Here is a 14,646-nt window from a genome sequence, read left to right as displayed (position 1 = left end):
GGCAGTCCTGGGTTGTAGGAGAGCCCCCTTTCCCCCAGTCTACACCCCTAGTCAGAGCAGGCAGGCTCCTGCTGGGCCAGGAGAGGTACCAGGGACCCCAGAAGAGACTGGCTGTCTCAGGCACTCCCCATGGAAACCCCGATTCCCTTGCAAGTTAAATCAGACACACGTGGGTCATGCCGTAGCCCCAAGAAAGGTTTTAATTTCAGTCCCTGCAATGTGGGAGGCTGGCGCCGAAGTCTGCCTTGAGAAGACCTGGGCAGCCCGCCTCTCCCCACAAGAGCTGCGTCAGGCCCCTAAAATACCATTTTTGGCTCCGAGTTCCCATGAACAGGGCTCCACTCACTGGCTCGGTGACGGGAGAGCCAGGTCCAAGGTCAGCAGAAAGGATGTGCTTTCGCAAGGCATGTCTTCTCTGTCAGGGAGGGGACTGAGAAGGCTGACCTTCGGGTGGGGAAGGCAGGGGGCTGGATGGGGATGGAGGAAACGGTCGGCTTGGCTAGAACAGCTCCAGGCCACAGCTGCACAGGCCCCGCGGAGAGGCAGAGGAATAGTCCACTGACTGCTGGAGGGCAGGGCAGAGCCCAGCGGCAGCACTGGAGAGCCCGCTAGAAAGGCCCTGAGAGGCCTGTCAGCCTGCCCTTCTGCGGAGGAAAATGCAAATCCTGGGTTTGATGCCAGTTGCTCTGAGGGGCCCAGTTGGCTGTGAACCTCAAGGTCATGGTCCTGGGGGTGTGTGGGAAAGGGAAATCATTGCAGGTGAATGGAAAAGAAACAAAAGGGACACAGTCACTTCATCTAGGGAACTTAAGGGAATGGCCTTGGTCTGGCCTTCCCACGTGGGCCCGTCAGTACTCTGGGCCCACCAGGGCTCCCCAGCTCTGGAGCTTAGTGTTCCAGCCCTCCGCGACCAATCCTGGTGGAGAACTCTGCCCCCTAACCCCATCAACTTGGTTTCCCACCCCACCCTACCTCCTACTCTCAACCTCCCACCGTGCCCTCACACAACTGTCCAAACTTTCCCACACCCTTGATGCGACGCAGCCATCGCCTCTCTCTGGGCTGCTCTCTGGAGGCTAGGCCCAGGGGCCAGGTGGTGGGAGGTGGGAAACCCCTACGGTTCTTACCCTCTGGTTTTCTCTTCTGAGGGGACACAGCTGCCCTAGCCTGGGTGGGGGAGAAGAAGAGCCCCCCTCAGAGCCTGCCACCAGCCAGGCAAGTCCCCTCCACATTAGCCTCTCTAAGGCGGGGGGCTGCTGGGCCATGCCAAGCCGGGGCGGGGTGATCAGACTCTTTCTAGACAGAGCTGTGATGTGACCTCCTGTCAGAGGCCTGGCCAGCTCTGCTGCCTGCCCAACTTCCTTCTTCCCTTTCTCCACCACATCAAGTCCTGAGCTGGACAAGAGAGAGGCCGACACAGCCTAGAAGTTCCCTCCTCCAGGGCAGCCTTGGGTGAAAGGAGGCTTGTGAGCTGGCAGCAATGCCCAGAGCCTCAGGAAGCCCAGGGTGGAAGCCGGCAGGGAGCAGAGCTGGTGTCGGGGTGGGGCCTGCACTGACAGTCCCTTCCAGGACCGGGTGCAGAGCGGACAGCAGCGACCCACCTTTTTTTTTTTTTTTCTGAAGCTGGAAACGGGGAGAGACAGAGACAGACTCCCGCATGCGCCCCACCGGGGTCCACCCAGCACGCCCACCAGGGGGCGACGCTCTGCCCACCAGGGGGTGATGCTCTGCCCCTCCGGGGTCTCACTCTATTGAGACCAGAGCCACTCTAGCGCCTGGGGCAGAGGCCAAGGAGCCATCCCCAGCGCCCGGGCCATCTCTGCTCCAATGGAGCCTCAGCTGCGGGAGGGGAAGAGAGAGACAGAGAGGAAGGAGAGGGGGAGGGGTGGAGAAGCAGATGGGCGCTTCTCCTGTGTGCCCTGGCCGGGAATCGAACCCGGGACTTCTGCATGCCCGGCCAATGCTCTACCACTGAGCCAACCGGCCAGGGCCAGCGACCCACCTTTTTGATGGCCGTCCAGTCCTCCAGGATGTCGATCTCCTGCAGCATGTACACGATGTAAGGGCCTGCCACAGGGTCAAGGAAGCAGCAAGCCCAGAGGGGCAGGCGGTGGTCTCGGCTCTGACACTCAGGAGAGGCAGCGCTGAGCACTCGGCTTGGAGCTCAGGCTCCACTGTCCTTGGCCCCCAGGTTCTCCGGGGGGAGGGGTAACTGTGGCCTATTTCACTGAGTGTGCCAAGGGCAGAGGGGCACCAAGCCCCTCCTCTACCTACCCTACCTTGGGTCCTGCTTACCTCTTCTTTCCAGTCTCGCAGTCAGTAGGCCAAGGCCCATCCCATCTACTCAGGGATCTTACTCCTTCCATTCTTTGTCCCCTTTCCCCATCTATACACAGATTCTGGTCTGTTTCATTCTGAAGACAACGCTCCTGTGGGTTCACAGGCCCTTCTCGGGACATCTGTACCTGATGCATCCACACTCTTACCTCCCATTCACTCAGGTCCGCCCAGTCTAGACCCTCCCTCCCTCCCTAAACCTGACTCCTGTCACCAGGCGCCAATGCCTTGAGCTTCTAGCAACTGCAGGGATAAGGGGTGGGGGTGCCAGGGAGCAGCAGTGAAAATTAAGTTCAGCTCTGTGCTAGACTCTGCCAGGACAGAAGCATAGCAGGCCCTGAAATTGAAGGGCTCATGCGGGGGGCGGGGGGGACAGGGGACGGCACAGAGGGAACCGCTCCCACCTCCCACACAGGAAGCGAGTGTCCAGGTCTAGGCGACAGAGGCGCAGATGAGAGAGAAGCCAGAGCTATGGGGGGAGGACTGGAGAGGCTTCACAGAGGAGGCAGCGTCTGAGACCGAGCGCTGAACACACCAGGACGCGGAAGGGACTCCGAGAGAAGGGTGGACAGTGAGCAAAGGCACAGGGCTGGGAAGGTGGGCCGTGCCCGGGCAGTCGGAGAGCCAGAGGGTCTCAGATGGGACTCCACCTTAGGGAGCTGTGGAGGTCAGCAAACGGATGTTTCTATTTTCCCACAGTCCACACAGCCCAGGAGAGATCCACGACCCCACAAAAAGATTCCTGACAGCTGGATTTGCCTGGACATGGCCACATGAGGCCATGACGACCACAGATGTGTCTAGTCTGACTCTCTCTTCCGTGTCCCTCCAGCTCTTCCTCGGGTCTGGAGCTGACTCTGCACCCTGCCCTGGTGGAAGGATACCGGAGACAAGGGGTGCCTTCTTCCTCTTGCTGGGTGGCAGGGAGTCCCAGGTCTTCGAGCTGCTTCTGGCGTGCAGTTTGTCATCCCACCACTCTGTGTCCCCAGACCGAGTCAGGATCACGGTGTGGGCCCTCCCGGGACACTCCCACCGTTGTAACCCGCCCTTCCCCATCAACCACCTCCCGGGACAGCGGAGAGAACCCTGGGCTTGGGGCTGGAAGCTGAGTTCAGGTCCCAGCTGCACAGATGTGCAACCTGGGAAGAGGTCACTGTGCGTCGTGAGCCTGTTCCTTCTTTTGTTTAGGGGATGGTGGAACGATGACGATTCCTGCCTCCCCAGGCACTAGAGACATGGAGGGGACGGTGGCTACCGTAGGTATGGGAGTGTCAGAATGTCACCTCCTGTTCTGGAAAGAGAGCAGGGAACCCACTCTTCCCGAACCCCTAAGCACTGTGTGCCAGGCACTGGGCCCAGCCCTTCCTACGCCTGGTTCCACGGGACTCCCACAGCTGCCCCTCTTACATTCCCCTGGTGCAGGCAGGGAGCCTGAGGGCCCGGTGGGAGGTGGGCACCAACAGAACCAGGCCAGCGGAGGGGTGCCCAGGGCCCGCACCTCGCCTCACCTGAGCTGATGTCCAGGCTCTGGCGGTCCTCCTCCAGCCTCTGGATCCGCCCCTGCAGCTCCCCCTGCAGGGTGTCATAGAGCAGCAGCTTCTCGCTCTGGAAGGGGGGCAGCGCTCAGCCAGGGGGGATGGGCGGGCCACTTCGTCCTCCTCCCCAGGTGCCCATCAGTCACCTCCAGGTGCTGTTTAGCTCCCTGCAGCTCACACTCATACTTATTCCTGATCACGTCCAGACAGAAGCCCTTGTAGATCCCTGCAGAGGGGGGGAGGGAGAGGGGAGGGGAGGCTTGGCCAAGGAACCCAGTGCCCCAGAAGGGGGGCCAGGAGCATGGGCCATGCCAGGCCGGAACGAGAGAGGAAGGGACCATGGGCTCGCAGGGGAACAGCGAGGGAGACTGGGACCCATCCCAGAGCACAGGACAGCCCACAGACCTGCCACCTGAATGCGAATCTTGAGGCTCCGCTGCAGCCCCCCGAGGGGCTCCGTGTATTCGGGTGCTCTCTCAGCCCCCACTTCCTCCAGCCGCGCCCGCAGCTGACTCAGTCGTTCCCTGAACAACCTGGGAGGTGACATGTGCTCATCCGTCAAACACACACAGAGCCCCCGATCCACGGCAGGCCCAGCCTCAGCCCCTCACTCGTGCACTCGCTCTGGGCCTCAGCCACCCCCGCCCAGCACCAGGCCCATGGCCTCCTCACCCCAGGGGCCTGAAGACTTAGCCCCAGGTACCCCACGCTTACTTTTCCTTTAGCTCCGAGAACTGCTTCTCCAGATCCAGCATCTCATTGACACACTCGCTGCGGCGCCGCTCATAGTCCTCGTCATCCATCTCTGGGACAAGAGGCCAGTCAGGGCTGGCTGAGAACCAGGCAGGCACTCGTGTGTGTAAGTGTGCATGCGTGCGTGTAAGTGTGCATGCATGTGTGTGGCTTACCTGAACTCTCCTCCTCAGACTCCGTCGGGCTGCCACTTCGTTCCTCCTCACTTTCCTCTTCCTCCCCGTTCATTTCTGCGGCTGAGTCGCCCTCTGCTTCCGTCTCCTCCGTGTCTTTGCTTGGCGGCTGGATAGGCATCTGGGCTCTGGAAGAAGGAATCGAGCCATCGCTCACCACCGCCCACAGCTCCAAGTGTGAAAGCAGCCATGCGGGGAGTCAAAGGAGGCCTGACCACAGCTGGGGACAGCTGGGAAAGTGACAGGACCTGCCACACCCTGAGCACACACTAGGTGGAGAAGGTGCGAGGTGCCCCGTCTGCACATCTGCCAGAAGCCATGGCGGTGCTCATGCCCTTGGCCATTGCTGGTGATCCCAATCCTGGGAACACTGGCCAAGCTGATGATCCATAGAGGGGAGAGGCCAAGGGCGGGCTCCCCGCTGCCGATGGGACTGGACCCAAACTGATGGGCTTTCAAGGCCCTGCACCGACTACACTGAACTGGTCCAGTGCCTTCATCCCATCTAATGGCCAAGTCTTGAACAGACCAGGCACCTCTTTCCTCCCCCCATCCCCTCACAACGTTCCTTCTGCTTTTAACACCCTCCACGTCTCTTCCTGAGAACACTCTACAAACTCTTCTCTCTGTGCTCTGGATCCAGTCCCATCTCCTTCCGCTTCCTCTGGGACTTCACATCAGCAGTGCTCCCCTCCCTCTTCTGTATTTTCAGCACGCCCTCCTGACAGTTCCTTTTCCCGGAACTGTAGAGGCTAAAGGTATTTGCCACCACATAGGAAAGGCAGAAACACAAAGCCTCACCCTGTTCCATTTAAACACTCCTCGTTTTCCACTTCACAGCTGCCTTTCAGTGTGCACCCTTCCTCTTCCTACTTTCACCTCCCTCCTGTTCTGACATCTGTATCATCACTCAGAGTCAACCAACAACCTTGTGCCTAATGCCAATATTTCTCAGTGCTTATCATAGTTGCCTTCCCTTCCTTTTTTTTTTTTACAGAGACAGAGAGAGTCAGAGAGAGGTATCCCTCTCTCTGACTCTCTCTGATAGGGACAGACAGACAGGAACGGAGAGAAATGAGAAGCATCAATCATTAGTTTTTCGTTGCAACACCTTAGTTGTTCATTGATTGCTTTCTCATATGTGCCTTGACTGTGGGGCTACAGCAGACCGAGTGACCCCTTGCTTGAGCCAGCAACCTTGGGCTCAAGCTGGTGAGCCCTGCTCAAACCAGATGAGCTCACGCTCAAGCTAGCAACCTTGGGGTCTCGAACCTGGGTCCTCTGCATCCCAGTCCGATGCTCTATCCACTGTGCCATTACCTGGTCTGGTAAGCATCCCTTCTTTTATTCCCTCATCTAATATTTATTGAAACTCTAATGTATGCTAGGTACCATCATACACTATGGTAGGAGCTGGGCACAACTGTGACAGACAGTCTCTGACCTTCAGTTGTTCACAAGTTCCTGGGAGAAAAGGGCACAGAAGCAGACCAACAGTGTGGTGTGAGGAGTTAAGAGCTGGGGAGCATGGGGGAAGGGTCTAACTGGGACCTGGAGCTGCTGCACCATGAGGGCTTGCAGACAAAGATGGGCCACACAGATGAGATGAGCTGGTTGAGGGAGGGAACATTTCAAGTAGAGTAGCATGTGCAAAGACCCCACAGTGAGAGAAGGGGCAGGGCTGGGGCACATTGGCCTAAGCCTCAGAGAGAAATCTGGGCTGCAGAGATCCAGTCAATGGCATCTGGTGAATTCTTCAGGTCCTGGACTAGCTTGCAACCAGCAAGGTAGTGTGTGTGGAATGAAACAACATCTCTGATGGAACTCTCAGGCTCAACAGGGGGCAGCGGATGAGACCCTGGCAAAGAAGGAAATTACCAAGAGGTGGAGAAGGAAAAATTCAAAGTCATGGAGATAATTTCAGAAGGAAGGAGAAGTGACAGTGCCAAATGCTGCCAAGAGATCACCTAAACTAAACAGGCTTCTCAGAAGATAATCTCTGCCTGCTGGGGGCTTCTAGTTCACTGTGATGTACTTCCAACTCCTCTGGGCACTGTTTTGTAGGCCTTTAAATCAGAGTAGACTTCACTCTCTCCAGGAAGCCTTATTTGCTTACATTTCCTCTCTATTTGCCCATCTCATGTCTGTCTCCCCAACCAAATCCAAGCCTCCCCAGGGCAGGGCTGCACAGGTGCCTTATTCGCCTAGCACAGTACCAACTCACTTGATGACTGGAGGAGTCACAAATATAAATTAAACAAACACTTTTAGCAAGGCAAGGGTTGGCTTTACTTCTTGGTAGTCCCAGGCCCCTGTAGTGGTAGCAAACCCAAAGTGTTTTCTGTTAACCTTCCTTGACATAAATTCGAGTTTTGTAAAATAACTGGACTCAAGGAGAGTTTAGTCACATTCCTCAATGATTTCACTAATAATCTGAACCTGATCTGAAAACCTTGGTTCTCCAAATCAGTCTTATCGTTCCCATTCTCACTCAGTTCCAACAATCCCACATTTTTCAATTCCTCTTCACTGTTAAACATATTTACTTAGTAAGATGATGCAACGTAATAGGGGCCAGAGGGGTGCTTCTTATTCTACTGAATGAGCTCAATTAAATCACAGCCTCCCCTCCTTACACCAGTGCAGAGAATAACCACTGCTACTCGGAATGTCGTAAAGATTGCTGGGGTAAGGGATGGAAAAGCAAACTGCAAGGCGCTTTGCACATGCACGTTATCTTTTCAGAAAATGAGCATCTCGAATGCAGGTCTCCATAGTCCCCATGCTCCAGAGGACAACTCCGAGCGCGCCCGGAGCCTCCCGCCCCGCTCCATCCCCGCATGCGCCGGCGCCGGCCGGGGAATCACTGGCTCTTCCGCAGCCAGCATGGGGCCCGCGGCCCTGCACGCGTCCCGCCGGTTAAGTCTCCGCTTCTGCCGGGATCCGACCAACTCGCTGGAGAGACCGAACCAGGTGCCATGGGTGGCGTTACGCACCGCAGGAAGTGGAGACTCCGGTCTCACGTCCGAGACTCCTTGACAGGTGCCGGGTGTCCGCAACTGCGGGTGCTTGCCGCCAGTGCCTGGCTCCCGGAAGCGCTGCGCCGGTCCCTGTTTACGGGGAGGTGGGGCCTGTCGCGCGTTCGTATTCATCATCAGGAGGCGCCCGTCGGAAGCTCACAATTGGACTGCTGGGGCGAGGCATGCTGGGATACTGCGCGCTGGTTTCCATAGCTACCGGCCGAAATCCACACAGGCTATCAGCCCTGGGAAAAAACCCTTGTGGTTTCTTGCTTTAGAGCGGTGCCCATCGGCTCGCGGTCACCTCCCAGGACCCCCCGTGAAAGGGGAGAACCCACGACCCCTCGGCCTGCCGGGTTCAGGAGAGTAATGGAGCCAGCTCTAGGTGTGAACACTCATTTATTTACAATTGTTATTGTTCGGCAAATAACCCAGCCCAGCCTATTCGAGGGCACGGAACCTACAGACCCTTCCCTTCTCCAGAACTCCTGAGGTGTGGGAGAACCAGGAAGTTTAGGCTTTAGCCCAAAAGCTAAGAACTAAATTCAGTCTTTATCTGATTTCTTTTTAAAAAGCCCGTTTTGTTAAGTACTCAAACTTTTCCGCTCTGCCTCATTCATACTTTTTGCTCTCCTACTGTCTACCCACCAAAGATTGTTAATAACAACAATAATAATAATACTGTAATAATATTAATAATACTTCACATTTGTACGAAGCTTACAGAATGTTTTTACATAAAGTATCTCATTTGAGCCTACCAACAGTTCTGTGAGGTAGGTATTCTCACCTCCCCTTTTATAGATGGGGTAACTGAGACTCAGAGAGGGAACAGGATTCGCTCAAGGCCACACAGCTAGTTAGTGGTAAAGCTAGGACTTCATCCCAGCACCCCATATTCAAGTCCAGTGTTCCAACACCACAGCTACCACTGTAAAGTGGGGTGACATTTCTTACCCCTGTCAGGCCTGAGGGGCGGCCTAAGGAGGGAGGAGGCTGAGACTTCTCAGACAAGGGCAGGGAGGGACTCAGCAATGACGGGGGGAGTTGGGGTACTTGGCCTTCAACTCCTGTTTGAACTGGCGGTAAAGAATCTTATTGTGCTGATTTTCGGCTTCCTTTTGGGGATGGAACTTCAAGGCTTCTTTGAAGCCCTTATGAACCAGAAAACCTTCATTCAGCACCTCGAAATCAAATCCTGCCACGTGCAGCTCACAGGCCTGTGGGGGGGGGGGGGGAAGAGACAGATTAGCAGAGTTTGATGACAGTACTAGGGCCAAGACTGACATTCCTAAAGCCAACTCCAGCATCCACACTCCTCTGGAGGCATCCTGGATCTTCTGCACCATTCAGCACTACTGAACTATGATCCCTACTGCCTCATTGCCCCTTCCCATCCAGGGCTACCCCTAGCTCCCTGACCCTATCACCCTTCTTGCCCCATTTCCCCTGCCCTCTCCCTAATGGGCACCTGGCTGATGCGATTGAAACCGTACTGCCGAAAGCGTTCGTCGAAGGTAGGAACCTTGCCTCCAGCTACGTAGAATGGCTCCCAGGGGTCCTGCCAAGGCACCACGTAGGCAGGTCTCAGCAAGGTCTCTTCAGGCAGGTTGACCCAGCGAGAGTAGTTGGTGGGCGCCTGGCAGGGCGTGCACAGCCCATAATAGAACGGCCGCACCTCGCCCACCTGATAGAGCTGCAGCAGCTCATTCTTGTTAGTGGGCACGCGGCGGGCTCGGCGGATCTCAAAGGCAGGCACCACCAACGCTGTCCCTACCCACTGTTTACTCTGGTCCAGCATTTCCCGCAGGCCTCTCCATAGTCCCTCACTAGGAACCATGTCCACATCGATGACCAGAGCATAGCTGGCCCCCTCACGAGCCAGATTCCTCAGCAGGTTATTGGGGTAGGAAACATTGGTACCCAGTGCGTAATTGATCCCAGGCTGGGCCACTCTGGTTAGCTTGTCAAAAACCTCCTGGCAGGACCGCAGCAAGGCAAACTCCCCAGGCTCCCGGGGGTCAGGCACGGCAGCTTCATAGCGCGAGGGGCACACAAGGTGCATGGCGACTCTGGCGCGCATATCGGGGCAGTGGCTGCTCAGAGCGTAGGTCAGCACCGTGGCCAGCTGCGCCTCCTCTCTGGTGGCCGCGAACACCGCCACGGATAGCGGGCCCTCCCAGCGCTCCAACAGGCCCGACAGATGCAGCAGGTTGTCCACGCTGGCGTGCGTGGCTAGGATCACATCATTGGGGTCCATGGTGGTCTTCAGTAGGCCCCTATAGACGCGGTAGTCGCCGCTGGTGTCCAGGACGCCTCCAGAGGCCAGCGCAGTGCGGAGCTGCGCCTTGACCTGGTCCACGGACCGCGGGGACGGGGGAAAGAACTCAAAATATTGGTCTTGCTCCTCTTGTCCGTGCAGCCCGGACAGCAGCGACAGGTAGAGTAGCTGCAGCATCGCCACCAGCATTAGCGCAGCCAGCAGCAGCTGGTAGAAGGCGCACCGGATAGCGTAGGACATCTGCATGGCTCTCGGGGCTCGAGCGCGCTGCAGGGACCACCTAGCCACAGCCTCGGCTAGCCACCGCAAGCCCGGATTTTCCGCAGCCTACCGAGCGCAGCCGAAGCGAGCCGAGGCGAGCCGAGCCTGGTGCACAATCTCACTGGTCTCCGGGCGCGCCAGCTCGCCCCCTGCACGTGTGGAGGAGCCACTGCACTCGCCGCCCGTGCGGCTCGCTTTGCAAACGCTGCATCTGCCCTCCGCCCGCATCCCGGGTTTTCCAGTTACATGCATCCACTTCATCAGGGTCAGCGCGCGAACCCCCTGGGCTAGGTGTGTCATGAAATCTTGGTGCGCTCGCCCTCAACACAAGGAGGGGAAGCCGTGGCAAAGATCGGCTGCAGCTTAATGAAGGCTGATGCGGGTTCCCTGCTGCCGCGAGAGGAAAGGAACAGAAAAAAAAAAAAAAAAAAAAAAAATCCCCCCAAACCCAATCCCTTCTTTCTTCTGTCTTTCCCTCCTGTAGATCCTACAAAGACCCCTTGAAAAATGAGTATAAGGGAGCCAGAGGGTACGGAGGAGATAACAGATAAGAAAATTTAGAAAGAGGAGTTCAGACGTGGGACGAGGTGGCCGAGTGGTTAAGGCGATGGACTGCTAATCCATTGTGCTTTGCACGCGTGGGTTCGAATCCCATCCTCGTCGGTCGTGTTTTACGCAGTGGGTGATTCTTTATTTTCTGCATCCCGCAGGTCTGGAGCACCAGGTTGAGGACAATGTGGCTTAACTCAGGTCTCTGTTCGCCATGCATCTCCTCCCCCTTCAGGGAGGGATCCTCTGTACCTTCTGAACAGCGGGTGAGAAGTCTACTTTTCTTTCTGCCCAGATAAAGGCCCCTGGTCTGAGGGGACCTAGAAGACCAGAACTGGAATTCTGACCAATGCCAAATTAGGGGCCAATATGTTAACCAGAGAATCACCCCTGAAGGGCCACCTCCCTCTCTATTACAGTGGAACTTAAGGGTGGTGGTGGGGTTTGATAATTTAAATCATTACTCTATTCAGCCCAATGATTCTGCTTCCCGCAGCAATTCTCTCCCAAAGGAGAGACCTTGGATCCACACCAATCCCCCAAGACAAACACACACAAGCAGAAGGTCTTGAATATTCTAACAGCAGTCTCATACAGAAGGCGCTTAATAAGTGTTTGTGGAATAATTGATCCATGGATTCTTTAGAAGAGGAGAGGCTGTTGTGAAGGGCAGGCCCTTTGACTGATAAATCAATTCTCTGTAGTAACTGTTTGAGTGCTGTGCCTGGAGCGTCAGGGTAAGGTGTTTTTCCACTGCTCCACAGGCAGTGGGGAGCCAAGACTGTGGAGTTGAAGAGTGACCAGGAGACCTATACCCCACAGCCCCCGGTAATAACACCTACTGAGCTTCTGCTCAGACCAGGGACTGTGTTAGGCACCGGGGATGAGGCTTTGCAGGAGACGTGGGTGCTGTCCTCAAAGGTGTTTACTGATGACCAGTGTCAAAGGAGAAAGCTACGCGTGGATCCTTTCAGCACGGCCTTGCAAACTGGGGGCTCAGAGGCCAGATTTGGTGCCATCTGGGTTTTTATTATTATTATTATTATTTTTTTTTACAGAGACAGAGAGAGAGAGTCAGAGAGAGGAATAGACAGGGACAGACAGACAGGAACGGAGAAATGAGAAGCATCAATCATTAGTTTTTCGTTCCACCTTGCAACACCTTAGTTGTTCATTGATTGCTTTCTCATATGTGCCTTGACCGCGGGCCTTCAGCAGACCGAGTAACCCCGAGCCAGCGACCTTGGGCTCAAGCTGGTGAGCTTTTGCTCAAACCAGATGAGCCCGTGCTCAAGCTGGCGACCTTGTGGTCTCGAACCTGGGTCTTCCGCATCCCAGTCCGGTGCTCTATTCACTGCACCACCGCCTGGCCAGGCGCCATCTGGTTTTGTTTGTTTTTTGACTGGCTCAGTGCTTTAAAATAACAATTTGAATTATGTTAGTTGTTAACTTGGGTGAATCAGAAGATTTCACATAAAACCCACATCTCTAAACTCTGTTTTAAATTCTAGAAGATCCGATCATTCCAAGCCTGCATCCTCTCAGGCTGACATTTGGCCAGAGCATGAGAGTGGCTGCCCTTTTGCAAACATTCCTCTTTTGGCCAAAGTCTCAACCTTCCCTGCCCATGCTGGCCCTTGGAGAATTTGGGTTTCCTCTACCACAGTGGTCCCCAACCCCCGGGCCACGGACCAGTACCGGTCCGTGGGCCATTTGGTACCAGTCTGCAGAGAAAGAATAAATAACTTACATTATTTCCATTTTATTTATATTTAAGTCTGAACGATGTTTTATTTTTAAAAAATGACCAGATTCCCTCTGTTACATCCATCTAAGACTCACTCTGATGCTTGTCTCGGTCACGTGATACATTTATACATCCCACCCTAAAGGCGGGTCCATGAAAATATTTTCTGACATTAAATCTGTTCGTGGCCCCAAAAAGGTTGGGGACTACTGCTCTACCGTACTCACACAATACCTACTTTCTACCTTAATTTGCTAGGGCATCTGCTCATGATACTTCTCCCACACTCACCGCAATACGGCCACACAGCACGCAATAATTCATGTTTGTTGAATGAGTGAATCAAAGCTTCTGAAGTATCCCCAGGGGCTCTAGTCTAAGTGGAGACTGAAAAAGAGTGGCCGGGCATTGGCAGGTGACAAGGAAAGCCACATGGATGGGGCCAGAGGAAGGCCAAAAGCCTCTGCTGTGGGCAGAAAGGCCTGGCCAGGGTAAGGAGCTGGCTGGATGGAGTGGGACATGCGACACTCAAGGAGAGTTCAAAACCATGAACAAGGGATCTGCTTCCCCCATACCTTGCCCTGTGCAGCTCTCCTATTTGGTGGTCCTGACTTATGACCCTTTATAATAAACCTGTAATTCAGTGAAAAAATGTTTCTCTGTGTGCTGTGAGCTGCTTTAGCAAATTAATTGAACCTCAGGGTGGGGATGCTGCAATCTGATTTCTAGCCAGCTGGTCAGGAGTACGGGATGCAGCCTGGTCTCGCCACTAGCATCCGGAGTGGGGCCATCTGTGGGACTGAGTCCTTAACTTGTGGAATCTGATGCTCTCTCCAGGTAGAAAGTGTCAGAAGTGAGTTGTAGGACACTCAGCTGTGTCGGGAGCTGATCAAGGCCTGCTGGCTGACAAAGTCAGAGCAGAAGAAGATCAAAAACTGCTGATTGACAAAGTCACAGCAGAGAAGACCAACGGCTACTGGTTGACAAAGTCACCGCAGTGAAGACCAATGGCTGCGGGTTGACAAAGTCACCGCAAAGGAAAGGCACAACAATACTTCCCCCTTTGACCTTTTTGTATTAATCTGGCCTTATATCCCCCCTTTTTTCTGGGTGTGTGCTATCATTTACGGCACAGGGATAATAGTACCGTGCTTTCCCTGTAGATTCATAGTAATTTCTTTGGAAATGAGACAGAGGGTGTGAGTTCCACAGAAAAGCCTGTAAGCCCCTTGAACTGGGCTCATAGATATAAGAGGCTGGCTATAATATCCCTCATAAAGGGTTAAGTTTGTAGGAGAATTTCTTCTCATTAATCATGTTAGAAAGAATAGATTGTGACTTATGAATAGGTAGGAAACAGTAACTATACACAGAGCACCTTTCAGCCTTCACTTAATTCATCACTTTACCTCCCTAGCCTTTTCATGTGGTAGAGTAGAGAAACTTTCCTTTCTTCTTACATACCTGACGTGCAGGTGGTGGAACACTCTGAGAAGAATAAAGTTAGAACTTAACTAGTGTATGAATATAGTAAATAAATAAAATTTGACTAGACAATAGGGTCTTAGGTAAGGTAGAGTTATTAATCAGTACTGACCTTTTGGAAGTTTGTACCAATATTGTTATTGCTGTTCAAGTTATTGTATAATTGTACTTTGAATGACTTACCACCTGATTTATAGTTTATAGAAATGAATTAACTGTTACCTAGAAAATGTAACCATAGTGAAACAAAAACAATGATTAATCAATGTATTCTGAATACCATGTGATTGTAACTTAGTGTGTGTGTATAAAAGTAAAGTTAGACCAGCCATTGGCAGAGATGCCTGGCAGTAAATGCTAATGAGAGAATAAAGAGAAAATAAAGAATTCAGCTCTCACTCAATTCGCCGACGCCGTCTCTTCCTGTGGGACCCCTGGATTCCCCCCGAGGCTGGACCCCGGCATTTGGCGCCTGAACAGGGACCCACAGGTAGGCCCCCCTCAT

The 14,646-nt window shown here is 54.2% G+C and overlaps 2 protein-coding genes and 1 non-coding gene across 3 annotated transcripts; 1 reads left to right on the top strand and 2 right to left on the bottom strand.

Moving 5' to 3' along the window:
• Positions 1-181: 181 nt before the first annotated feature.
• Positions 182-7,949, bottom strand: BRMS1 (BRMS1 transcriptional repressor and anoikis regulator). Its single transcript, XM_066358223.1, has 10 exons — positions 7,795-7,949; positions 4,781-4,926; positions 4,587-4,677; positions 4,278-4,405; positions 4,019-4,098; positions 3,846-3,942; positions 3,222-3,314; positions 2,003-2,067; positions 1,128-1,167; positions 182-726 (listed from the first exon to the last, which is right to left on the bottom strand). Exons 2-10 carry the CDS (start codon positions 4,917-4,919, stop codon positions 719-721), a joined length of 741 nt encoding a protein of 246 aa, XP_066214320.1. The 5' UTR covers positions 4,920-4,926; positions 7,795-7,949; the 3' UTR covers positions 182-718.
• A 251-nt stretch (positions 7,950-8,200) lies between these two features.
• On the bottom strand, positions 8,201-10,463 carry B4GAT1 (beta-1,4-glucuronyltransferase 1). The gene is made up of 2 exons (XM_066355161.1): positions 9,290-10,463; positions 8,201-9,038 (listed from the first exon to the last, which is right to left on the bottom strand). Exons 1-2 carry the CDS (start codon positions 10,343-10,345, stop codon positions 8,847-8,849), a joined length of 1,248 nt encoding a protein of 415 aa, XP_066211258.1. The 5' UTR covers positions 10,346-10,463; the 3' UTR covers positions 8,201-8,846.
• A 478-nt stretch (positions 10,464-10,941) lies between these two features.
• Positions 10,942-11,023, top strand: TRNAS-GCU (transfer RNA serine (anticodon GCU)). Its single transcript has one exon. It is a non-coding gene; the product is annotated as a tRNA-Ser (tRNA).
• The last annotated feature ends 3,623 nt before the right edge of the window (positions 11,024-14,646 follow it).

Source organism: Saccopteryx leptura, chromosome 1 (genome assembly GCF_036850995.1).
Source record: "Saccopteryx leptura isolate mSacLep1 chromosome 1, mSacLep1_pri_phased_curated, whole genome shotgun sequence".
In the NCBI taxonomy this organism is placed as follows: Eukaryota; Metazoa; Chordata; class Mammalia; order Chiroptera; family Emballonuridae; genus Saccopteryx; species Saccopteryx leptura.
Note: the sequence above shows the minus strand (reverse complement) of the source record. Positions and strands in the feature narration are given on the sequence as shown.